General features: G+C 42.3%; 1 protein-coding gene across 1 annotated transcript; it reads right to left on the reverse strand.

Moving 5' to 3' along the window:
* Window positions 1-622: 622 nt before the first annotated feature.
* Window positions 623-4,360, reverse strand: SOX11 (SRY-box transcription factor 11). Its single transcript, XM_043980006.1, has one exon. The coding sequence runs from the start codon at window positions 4,291-4,293 to the stop codon at window positions 2,932-2,934; it is 1,362 nt and encodes a 453-aa protein (XP_043835941.1). The 5' UTR covers window positions 4,294-4,360; the 3' UTR covers window positions 623-2,931.
* Window positions 4,361-12,661: the final 8,301 nt, after the last annotated feature.

Raw genomic sequence — 12,661 nt, forward strand, 5'->3', positions numbered from 1 at the left:
ATGCAAAGCAGGGAGGGGAAAAAGAGGGAGGAGCTGGCTTGGTCTCTAGCCCTAGCTTTCCCCCTTCCTCAGGCCAATAGCCAAAGAAATCCCCCATCAGTTGTCTCCCTCCCTGAAGGCCTCCTCTTCAAACCCAGAACACTGTAACCTTCTCCCTCCAACCCCCAAAGAGACTACTGTATAGAGACTTTGGGTGGCTGGCCCTAAATAAACAGCAGCCGTTCTCTTCTCATTTCGGATTCCAATGCTTTTCACATTCATCCTCCTTCCCTAATATCCTCTTTCTTCCTCTGCCTAGCTCTACGCTGCGCAGCCTAACCCAGGCTCCAGCAAATGCACCAAGACCCCAGGATGCGCGCCCGCTACGGGCCACCGCCACACCCCCTCCATCTCCCGAGAGCGCCTGGGCACATTCCACCTCCCCTCCATTTTAGGGGCCGAGCCTGGGATCAGGCTACCTCCCCGCGCACCCCCACCTCCCTCCCTCCCCCGCCCCAGCTCCGCTCCTAGCCGCCTTCCCAACCCTGGCCCCTAGGAGACGATAAAAGAAGCGGACACCCAGAAAACGCCTCCCCTTCCCTCCCCACCACCACCACCACCACCACCACCACCACCACCCCAAAGGCAAAGAACTGCAATAAGCGGATCCCGCCGGCACCCACGTCCCTTTGCAGGGGAAAAAAATAAACTGCAAAACCGAGCGCCCCACCCTGGCAGGCAACCCTGCGGGAGGCAGCGCGAGCGGAGGGCAGGTAAATTTGCTGCGCGCCCAGACTAAATCCCCACAGCCAGTCCCACCCCCCACCCCCCACTTAACAAACCTCGGGAAGTCATGGAACGCGCCCCTCATTCCCTCAGGCCCCAAGAAAAATACATACATCCTAATGCGCAGATAAGATCACAATAACGTGCACAAATCGAGTCCGCTCAAAATCCGCCCCTCCCCCTGCCATTTTTCAGAGGCTCGGGTGCACTTGGGTTGGATGGGTCTGGGGTAAGGGGAGAAGGCGGGAGAGCGGAGAGAAAAAGGAGAATGGGAAAAAGGTGAGAAAAGGGAGGCGGGGAGAGGAAGATAAAGAATACTACTAGGTCATTTTTCTAGTAAGTAGCCGAAGGAAGATGATAAAGAAACCCGGATATTATTCTCTCTCATCAATTTAGCACTTTAAAAGTCTGTACCGTCATCAAAAATGTATAGCCCTCGCCGCTCCCTCCCCCTTCCTTCCCCTCCCCAGGGTTCTTTCTCTACAAGCACAGAACCACCTCTCTAGATCTCTTGCTTCTCTTTGCGAGTTAGGGGCGGACAATACGTGACACTCTCCAGCTTCACCTCCATAGAGACTATTGGCGATACGAGTTTCTATCAGTTCCAGCTGATTTATTAAAATTGTCAAGATACAGACTTTCAGCATAAAAAAAACAGGCAAGGATGTTGACAGTGCATGAGTCTGCTTTGCCATCTTTTGCTACAAAATGTGCAGATGGTCTGTACTTTATTTAGATTATATTGCACAAAATGAGAAGAAACTTTCTTTTACTATGTGCCTTTTTTTTTTGCTAAAAATCGAGAATCCAGTTTCATACCTTCCATCTGGGGCCCCATCCACATATCACAGCGTATGAGATACATAAAGACCTACTATAATACAGTACATATACAATCTTTAAACTAAGGTAACAGCTCTGAGGTCTATATCACCATTTTCAATAAATCTTTACCTACAAATATTGAACAAATCTGAACTATAGCTGTACAAAAAAGTTTTTTTTTAAAACCACAAGGCCTTTAGATGCAAGGATTATTTAAAAATTTTAATCCTTTTAAAACCAGGACATAACGTACCAACATACTTGCATGCTAAAAACAGAGGAAAAAAGAAATCAAAAGGGAAGAAGTGCCTGAAAGTCTTACTGAAAAAACACAGCAAGAATGTTCCCTTTTCACTGTACAAAAATACGCCTGAAAATATATTAATTTTTAAAAAAGACTGAGGTCTGTTATGTATCAAAAATGTTTCAATACCTTTTGTACTGAGGTCTAGGCTGTCTGGTATTCAATCAAGGAGGTATAAGGGAACAAGTTACAAAAAAAAGGTTGGCAAGTAGAAATCACATTTGTAAAACCATAAACAATTTGATCTGAAAAGTAAACTCTGATCTTAAGTCAGTTCACAGTTTTTTTGTTTTTTTTTTTGTAAGCGTTTGTACAGTCTGTATTTTTTCAAGCTCCCTGCAGTTTTGTTAAGAATCGGATGCATAGAAGACATCAGTTTTCTCCCTCCAAAAAATAATAATAATAATAAAAAGTTGCAATGGTCCCTTTTGTTTTTTTGTTTTGTTTTTTGTTTTTTTGTTTTTTTTTTAAATCAACAGTTCTTTAAGATCTCTCAGGAAAGAAAAAAAAATCCACAAACCCCCTTGAGTAACAGTTGCGCGGCCAAAAGGCTTCTTTGCAGACCGTCTTCTAGACTTCAATCAAAGACCGACAAGCTTCAAACAGCGCCTTCCGGAGCGTTTCCCCCTCCCCCTACTCCCGCCCCCAGTCCCTTACGCCTTTGTTGCGATCACTAATTTCAGGGAAAAAAATACAAAAAAATAATACACATTTTGGGGTGGGGATGGGGGAAATCACAACTCCAGGCTGGGTTTGGACTACCTTGAGACATGATAAGGGAGGGGGAAGGGAAGAATTTAAAAATTAAAATAAAAGACAGGAAAAATAACCAAAAAACTACTCATTTCTCTTAAACTCCACCAATTTTTATCATCTTTTCCAATTTCTTTGCGTCATCATCACATCAACATCATGAGCATCTTCTCTTTCCCCATCATCATCATCATCATTATTCTCATCATCATCACGATTTCCTCGCGAACCCTGCTCCACACTACTGGTCGAGGGAGAAACAGAGGTGCCCCCTCCCCCCCTTTTCAATATGTGAACACCAAGTCGGAAAAGTTCGCCTCCAGCCAGTCCCCCGCAATCATCTCGCTCAGCTCCGGGGTACAGTAGTCAGGGAACTCAAAGTGGGAGCCCAGGCTACCCTCGCTGAACGAATCCAAATCTTTATCCACCAGGGACAGGGATAGATTCCCCGCCGCTGAGCCGCCCCCCAGCTGCTGCTCGGTCGCCGAGTGGGGATTTTGGGAGAAATTCAAGCTCAGATCGAACATCAGGTCATCAGCCTCCTCACTGCTGCTAGAACTGGAACTGGAGGAGGAGGAGGTGGAGACAGAGCGCGAGGAAGCTGGGGACAGACTGGGCTGCTGCAGCTGCTGGGCGCTTTGCTTGGTGATGTTTTTGAAGCTGTAGTAGAGGCGGCTGGCGCTGCCGCCCCCGCCGTGGCCCCCGGCGGAGGTCGCGCCGGCCCTCACCTCCTCGTACAAACTGGCCCCTTCGGTGGATTCCGCCGAGCTGCTCAGCGTGGGGCTGGCGGGCACTTTGGCAACGCTGTAGCGCCGAAGCAGCTGCTGGGCTTGCTGCTGCTGCTGCTGCTGCCGCCCTGGATGCTCCTCGTCCTCTTCCTCGGGTTCCTGCTTGATCCGCAGCTGAAGGTCGTCCTCATCCTCATCGTCCTCATCCTCATCGTCCATGAAGACGCATTTGACCGTTTTGCTGCAGCCGCCACCGCCTCCCGCGCCATTCACTTTTAGGGTACCAAACACCAAGTCCTCGCCTGCGTAGTCCCCGTGGTGAGCTGCTTTACCGGCTCCTGGCTTGGGGCAGGATGTGGAGGAGGACGAGGTCGAAGAGGAGGATGAAGAGGTCTTCAGTTTGCTACATTTCTTGCTGGAGCTCTTGGAGTTCTTGCTGCTGCTGCCGCCGCCGCCCCCGCTGCCGCTTCCCCCGCCACTGCTGCCCCCGCCGGCACTTTTCTCAGGGCTTTGGCTAGCGTTAGGTTTGGAGGAAGGGTCCATTTTGGGCTTTTTCCTGGGCCTGTACTTGTAGTCGGGGTAATCGGCCATGTGCTTAAGCCGCAGCCTCTCTGCTTCCCGGATGAAGGGGATCTTCTCGCTGTCTTTCAGCATTTTCCACCGCTTCCCCAGCCTCTTGGATATCTCCGCGTTGTGCATGTCTGGAGACTGCTCCATGATTTTTCTCCTCTCGATTTTAGACCACACCATGAAAGCGTTCATCGGCCTCTTAATGTGGCCCGATGCCGTTTTGCACCAGTCCGGGTCGCTTTCATCCAGGGCCACTGGGCTACAAGCCATGAATTCACCCTCCTCTGTGTCCATCGCCTCCCGGGGCAGGTTGACCTCACTTTCCAGGCTATCTGCCTGCTGCACCATGGTCGGGCGTTGTGCGTTGCGTTAAAACCCAAAGCAACTTTCTCTTGTGCGGCAAGCCCCCTCCCCCTCCCACCCACCCACCCCCCCACCTCCCCTGGCAAGTTGCAAAGTCCTCCGTACCCCCTTTTTCTTCTCCCCCCTCCCCCCCACCCCCTTCCCCCTCCAGCTGCACACAACGGCTGCGGAGGCTTAGGTGGTTGCTACCCGCTGAGGTCTCGGTGGCGGTGGCGATGGCTGCAGCGGTGGCGGCGGCAGCGGCACCAGCAACAGCAGCGAGATTTCTGGGCAGAGGCAGGCAGCGGCAGCGGCGGCGGCGGCGGCGGCGGCGTCGCAGGACCCCTTTTTCTCCGGCTTGAATGCGCTCCCTGCCGCAACCGCCGGACCCCAAGTACTCCCAGGCGCGCGCACTCCTTCTGCAAAAAGTTGAAGGCTCTCTCCCAACTAGTTATCAGGGTGTCATATGGGTGACATCACTCCCTGGGCCAGCCAATCGTCGGCTGTCAGCTCCGCCCAGCTCCCTTTATTAACTCCCCTTCTCCTCCCCCTTTGCCCCGCCTGCGGGGCTTCATTGGAAAGCTGGAGGTGGGGGAAAAGCATGTCTAGAAATGTGTTATTTTAAAATATATGCGTCTGTTATGCATCTATGCGTTCTCTCTCCGTGTCACTGAGGCGTATGTCTCCATTCCCTATGGGCTCCTCGTGAAGGTGGTTACACTAAGACGGTCACGCCTAGAGATATTTGCCCCCCCCCCCCCCCCCCCCCGCTAGATCTGTCTCTGCTATTGTACCTAGGTTGCAGAAAGATTTCTAGCCTCCATCTGAATCCCCCTCTTTGGCTTCTTGTCCTCCAACACCCTCCCCCCCCCCCCGCACGCATTCTGTTAAGGGGGGGAGGGGAGGTGCGACGAAAGCGGAGGGATTGAGATGGTGGGTGTAAAATCTCTGAGACTAGAGTCTTTGATTTTCATTTGCCTGGTAGAATCAGGGTGGGTTGATTTCAGCTTTCCCAGAGGCACTGCTGTATTCTGGTGGACATCAGCTTTCTCCTCTTCTAGACAACTGAAGGTGGCGCTTTAACTCTACAAGCTTTTCTAAGACACGTGGGGCTCTCCCCCATCCCCCTTTTTTCTCAAGGCAAAAAAAAAAAAAAATCAATTCAAAGCCCAAGAGGCTTTATTTTCCTTCCTCCGTTTGCATATTATCCGTTTGGTCCTATTTCGCCTCGTTTTTATCCTAGATCATATTTGGTGGCTTTTTAATTTTTTTAATCTTTTTTTTGCTTTGTTTTGCTTTGCCCCTAAAATCAGAGGTTTGAATAACGGGTAGACGTTTTTTGTTTTTTGTTTTTTGTTTTTTGTTTTTTGTTTTTTGTTTTTTCCAGATCAGTCACTCCCATCCAATCTAGCTGAAGAGAAGAGATACTGCTTCTCACCCAGATCGGGGTTGTTGTGTCATGACAGCAGAGAACAGTGGCCCCCACCCCCCTTCTATTCTTCATCTGATTCTCTCTGTCTCTCTGTCTCTGTCTGTCTGTCTGTCTGTCTGTCTGTCTGTCTGTCTTTCTGTCTTTCTCTCTCTCTCTCTCTCTCTCTCTCACACACACACACACACACACACACACACACACACACACACACACACAACTAAGGATCACTAATTGACGGAAAGGTAGTCTGTGTCCTGGTAACTCACTTTTTTAAAAATCTGAATAATATAAACCAGAGTCGAAAGAGTATTCCCACCCGGCCTCCAATTGAATAGGTTTTATTGTGGGGGTAGTGATTGTGTGTGATGTGGGGGTTGGGCAGTGTCTATCAAACTAAAAAAAAAAAAAGAATAGTACCTATAGATTATGAAACAGTCCATTGAACGTTAAAAGGCATAATATACCAGAATATTTTCTTTCATTTTTAATTTGATTTTTTTCTATTTTAGATTTTTCTAATGTTATTCCGTTCAATTCCTCCCTTACTCCATTGAATTCCCCTCTTGCCCCATTGTAGCAGGGTTCCCAGTGACGTGAGTTCTGACCGATTCTAAAGCCGAGAAGGTAGGTATTGGCCGGTAATGGACAAAATGTCTTTGGATCCAAGAACCAATGAAGTGGAACTGGGGAATCTTTTTTAATCAGATGGGTGATTGCCTTTTTGCTATAGTAACTCATGAAAAAGTTTGAAGGGGTTATTGGCATATTTGTGGCTCCTTGAAGAATTATTGTAAAGCCCATACAAGATAATGTATGTAAGGTATGCGAATTACTGAGACAGTCCAGCATACATACTGCCTCGGAGTCATAGGAGAATGGGGTAGATCTAGACACGGGAAGCACATCAACAGTCATGTAGTCCATCTCCTTCATTTCACAGATGAGGATACTAAAGTCCTGGGAAGAAAGCTATTATTTTTTTGTCCAAGATCAAAAAGGTAGAATCAGAGGGAATTTGAACTGGTTCTGTTTCCAGAACCAATCAATCCTCTTTTCAGTGTTTCATGCTTGCTCCTTTTCATTTGCAGACTGCTTCTGACCATTTATTAGCTGTGTGACCATGGACAGTCATTTCATTTCTCTGACCCTCAGTTTCTTTATCTCTAAAATGGGAGCCACAATCACAATCACAGCACTGGATTGTCCTAAGGATCAAATTGAGTTCACATATAGAGCATTTTACAATCCTTAAATAAATATCAGCTATTATAAATATTGAAATTCTTCTCTACCTATGGAAGTGTGTTATTTAACAAAAGAAAACACACAAAAAATATGTCTTTCCATTTACCTTACAAAGAGTTCTGTGGCACAAGACCCCATCTCTATCTCCTCAAACCCTTCTGGTCTTGATACATCTTAGCAGAATAAGAATAATGCCTTTGAGTACTGTCTGTAGCACTAATCAAGCGCTTCTGGCTTAGTTCAAAACACAGAACTGCATTTACCTCAGGAGTTCACACAAAAATCATGCCATGTTAATTAGACTGTGTTATTCAAGGCTATCATAGAATTTTTTCTTTTTTTAAAAAAAAGGGTACCAGAGCTCTCTTGCGTTAATCCCTCCAAAAAACCCCATTGAATTTAAGAATTTTGACATTCAGCTCAATTTAAACCTTGATGTGACTATAAATCTGTTTCCCTTTACAAAGCCAGCTTGACCGAAAGGATTTACAGTAATTCATACTGTATGACCTAGAGATTCGGGTTCTATAGAATCCAAGGCAGCATGTGAAAATTCATCTTCACTCACTGGAGGATGCTGGGGTATCTTGTTTTTCTCTGCACCTCACAGATTTCCCAGTTATTGGGAACTCCACAGGAGTGTGAAGAGGATGGTTAATCTACCCCCCCCCATCACTATAAATTCACACTCTAGTTAGAGGCTTTGAACCATTTTAGCTAAACTGTATTGTTTTCATGCAGAGTACTGGTCCACATAGCTTTTGGAGTACAAAGGAAAGCTCTGCTGAATTGTAGCAAAGTTAAATACTTATTTGCCTTCCTTAGGCTATAGTAAAAATCATTGGTGATTTAAAAATGAGTATCCTTTAAGTATATTTGCACTGCTGTATTGTCCACTAAGAAAACCAAAGTCAAAACTATGCTTATGGGGGCAGCTAGGTGGTGCAGTGGATAAAGCACCAGTCCTGAATTCAGGAGGACCTGAGTTCAAATCCGGCCTCAGACACTTGACACTTGAGCTGTGTGACCCTGGGCAAGTCCCTTAACCTTCATTGCCCCACAAAAAAGAAACCCCCAAAACTATACTTATATAAATTATGAAACTTGTAAGCAAAACTTGTAAGTTGTTCATTAGCTACATTTTTTAAAAGATAAAGGCAAGGAACTGTTTGGGAGTGTGGGTGTGCAAAAAATAAAACTAAACAAACAAAAAAACAGCTAAGTAGTACTCTTCCAGGAATCTTTGCTCTAAATAAACACATTACAGTAGTAATGTAGTAGGGGGTATGAAGTATATATTGGTTGTATACTTATACATGTGAAGACATCAACTGCTTTCCTATAATACAGGTCATGGAATCAAGGAAAAAATTCATTTTGTGATATATCTCAAGCAAAGAGTTCATATTAGTAGTCATAGAAGACAATCAACTTGTAAAAAATAATACATATGTCTACACACAAACATGCAGATATATTGTGATTTGATTTGCATATATATACATTATAAACATTCATATGTATCCTGATTTTTGTGTGCGGGTACATAAAAGTTTGTAAGAGAAGAGTCTAACATTTTTGGAAATGAAATTAGAACATGATTGAGACCTCGAATGCTTCATTCAGTCACAGTCCATGAAAAACAGATGTCAGCAACAGAAGCAGTGACAAACTATTTGAAAGGAGTTTTAAGATAGCAAAGCCAGAAAATTTCATTTTCCTGAATAGTGGTCCATCTTGAATAGCTAATTTTAATAGAATAAAAATGTGTCTATCATTGTTTTGCTCATGGGAAAATGGTTGGATTAGACCCATGAACATATTTTCATAACCAATTCACACTCCATTTGTAATTTTGAGAAAAATAAGGCATGCCTTTTCCCCCTACAATAAACATATTGATATATTGACTGGATGAGAGAATTAAAAGGATCATCCTTGAATTTCAGAGATTCAGCCCTGCAGGCAATACTCTCATGATACTTTATATTTATTTGTGTGTGTATGTGTTCATTTACTTATTTTGATCCACCCCATTAAAAATCCTAGGGCAAGTCTCATAACCTCCCTCGGTCTTAATTTCCTATTTGTAAAATAAGGGGGTAGATAAATTTTGAAGTCTTTTTCAATTCTCAATCCTATGATCTTATGAACTGCACCATAGATAATTATTGTGCTGATTTAAAATGAGTCTTTGTAAAGAATTAAATCGGATCCAACAACATTACTGATAGACAGTGTTTCATAGGGGATAGAGAACTGGCCTTGAAATCAAGAGAACTTGAACTCAAGTTCTTACTGACAGAGTAGGATATTATGTGAGAGGCAGTGTAAAATAATGGATGGCATGTGAGAGTGGGAGGCCTGGAGCCCTGAGTCCAGTTGCCACCTCTGACACTTACTAAACTTCTTGACTGTAGTGAATAAGTTAATTAGCCTGTCAGATTCTCAGGCAATTTCTACTAAATTACAAATGAGTTAGGAGCTCTCTTCCTCCAGAAGTGTGCTACAGCTTTGCATAAAAAGCCACTGTTAAATTTTCATTGCAAAATCAGGGCTTGATATATCCCTTTGTTGATTGGCTCAATTTAAGAAAATGATGGAGAAAATGTTAATGAGGTGGATTAAATTTATAAGTGTATCATGCATACATTCTTTGTGTGGGGGTATGTTTTTCTATTGAAGAGCTGATTGTTAAACATTTACCAACACAAGCTGCCCTTTAACTATCTACCAAATTATAGAGGCCTGGGAAATACCCCACACATTCCATGGTTCTGATATATTCTGAATACTAAAAAGGACACAAAACTACATTTCCCCCTTTCAAAAAATGTTTAATTCAGATTGATCTTCCTATATAGTTAGTTTACTTAGTGAGGTTTAACTGTAATGCACATGAGTGAATTAAGGCACAGGAATAACTAAATTGTACCTTATTAAAGGCATCAACTCATTACAAATACACAATGTCCAGGGGTTCTTAAGTTGAGTTCTATGGTCTTTCATTATCTGTCTGTCTATCTATATCTATACACACATACATATACATGATCTACATATATATGATAGCTAGATGCCAATACAATTTGTTTCCTTTGTAATCTTGTGTATTTTGTGCATTTAAAACATTATTCTGGGCAGGGTCTATATAATTCACCAAAATGTCAATGATGCAATGGCATTAACACTGCCCCCCCCAAATCATTAAGAATACCTGTGGGAAAAATATTTATAGCTGCTCTTTATGTGGTGGCAAGGAATTGGAAGTTGAGGGGATGCCCATCAATTGGGGAATAGCTGGACAAGTTGTGGTATAAGAATGTAATGGAATACTATTGTGCTGTCAGAAATGATGAGCAGGAGTTCAGAGAAACCTGGAGGGTCTTGCGTGGGCTGATGATGAGTGAGATGAGCAGAACCAGAAGAACATTGTACACAGTATCATCAACATTGTGTGTTTATCTACTGTGATAGACTATATTCTTCTTACCAATGCAATGGTACAGAAGAGTTCCAGGGAACTCATTATGGAAGAGCATCTACAAATCCAGGAAAAATAAAAAGAACTGTGGAGTATAGATGCTGAATGAACCATACTATTTCTTTTGTTTTTGGTGCTGTTGTTGTTGTTTTTCTATTTTGAGATTTTTCCTCATTGCTTTGATTTTTCTCTTATAACATGACTAATGCAGAAATATGTTTAATGTTATATATATATATATACATACATACACACACACACACACACACATATATATATATATATATATATAAAACCTATATCAGATTACCTGCTCTCTAGGGGAGGGGGGAGGGAGGGAGAAAAATCTGAAATTGGAAAGCATGTATGAACAAAAGTTGAGAACTATCTTTATATGTAACAGGAAAATAATAAATAAAATACTTCATTAAAAACAAAGTAAAACAAAACAAAACAAAAACTACACCTAGTCCCCCCCACACACAAAAAAATACCTGTGGGATGTTGTAAAGGAAAGAGCTTTGAACTGGCAATCAGAAAACTTCACTTCTAGTCCGTGCTCTTCTGCTGTTTGTGTGATCTTAGGAACTTCATCTTCTCTTTCACGGTCTTAGTTTCCTCTTCTGTAAAATGAGTTACTGTGTAAAATCACCTCCAAATTTCTCTTCTACTATTTAATGAATGACCCTACAAAGTTTTTCATTAATATTCTGTGGTTCACTGGTATAGTACCTCAAAGCACTGTTTAGTACACCCAGGATATTTTAGGATCCAGCCTGTCTTCATGAAGAAAGGTGCACTTGTCTCAGCACCATTGGTCTGACTCTTCACCTATCTCTGATAGGTGATTGAATTATTATACTGTATCTATTTTTACAGTTGATCCTTTTAACTAGATAATTGAAAAATCTTTAGCAAGTAAAACATTTTATCTCTTGCTATTTAGGAAAACTCTAAGTGTCATTTAGACATTATTTTTTCTTTTAAAGTTTTCTCCTTAGTACCAGTTTCCTCGTAATTGTGTTTTGGGAAAAATTACTTTAAAGTTCCTTAAAATGTTTCATTTTACATTTGGAGAATTTGAAGGTCATAATACAGGGCGTGTGGCTTAATGATTGAGTCACAAAGATATATTTGAAGTTGGTGGAAAGAATTCCCACACAAGAAGTTCTCTAGGTTGGCAAGATGACAGAGGCTTCAGTGTTTGCTTAATTTACCCTGAAGACCCATCTCTTTATTTGCTTGGTTAGTAGTCATCAAAGGCTAACTTTCCAAAAGCAAGAGAACCTGTAAAATAGAATTACCTCCAAGAAATGCTTTATACTTTAAAAAAATCAACAAAAGAACATATATAAAAAAGGCAACAACAACAAACAATCCATATCTTAGAATGTTGCAAACTAAACGGGGCAGTAAAAAAGGTCAAATATATATTTTCACCATTGATTCTGCAGTTGGAAGAGAACCCTCATTTTTTAATCATTGTATATTTTTATATCAGCTCTTCTGCCCTCTTAGTTGGAAAAAAAGTAGCATTTTGTTTTATGTGTGAGCTTGTTTCTGTTTATATGTGTCTGTGGTTCTAAATAAGAAAAAAAGGCCATCTTAAAGTATTTTAATATGCATATATTAGTATAATTATTTTTCTTTTATAGACAATACAAAATACTTGTTATATATGCAATTTTGTATAAATATGAAGGCATATTAATATATATACATATATACAAAGGAGAGTTAATTCGAGGGCATACAGTATTATGTATATTATGATATGTGGTTGCTGTTCAGTCATTCAGTCATTTTTTTACTCTTCATTACCCAATGGACCATAACATAGCAGGCCCTTATATCATCCACTATCTCCTAAAGTCTGTCCAAACCTCATATTCATTTTGTTCATAACACTATCTATCTATCTATCTCATCCTTTGATGTCCCCTTCTCCTTTTGTCTTTATTCTTTCCAACATCACGATCTTTTCTAAATGGGTCATGTCCTCTCATTATGTGGCCAAGGTATTTAAGCTTCAGCTTCAGCATTTGACCTTCCAATGAATATTGTGAATTAATTTCTTTTCAACATTGATGATTCGATTTCCTTTCTGTCCAAGAGATTCTCAAAAGTCTTCTCCAGCACCACAATTTTAAAGTGGCAATTTTGCAGTGCTCATCTTTTCTTATAGTCCAGCTCTCATAGCTATACATTGCTGT

Source organism: Dromiciops gliroides, chromosome 2 (assembly GCF_019393635.1).
Source record: "Dromiciops gliroides isolate mDroGli1 chromosome 2, mDroGli1.pri, whole genome shotgun sequence".
In the NCBI taxonomy this organism is placed as follows: domain Eukaryota; kingdom Metazoa; phylum Chordata; class Mammalia; order Microbiotheria; family Microbiotheriidae; genus Dromiciops; species Dromiciops gliroides.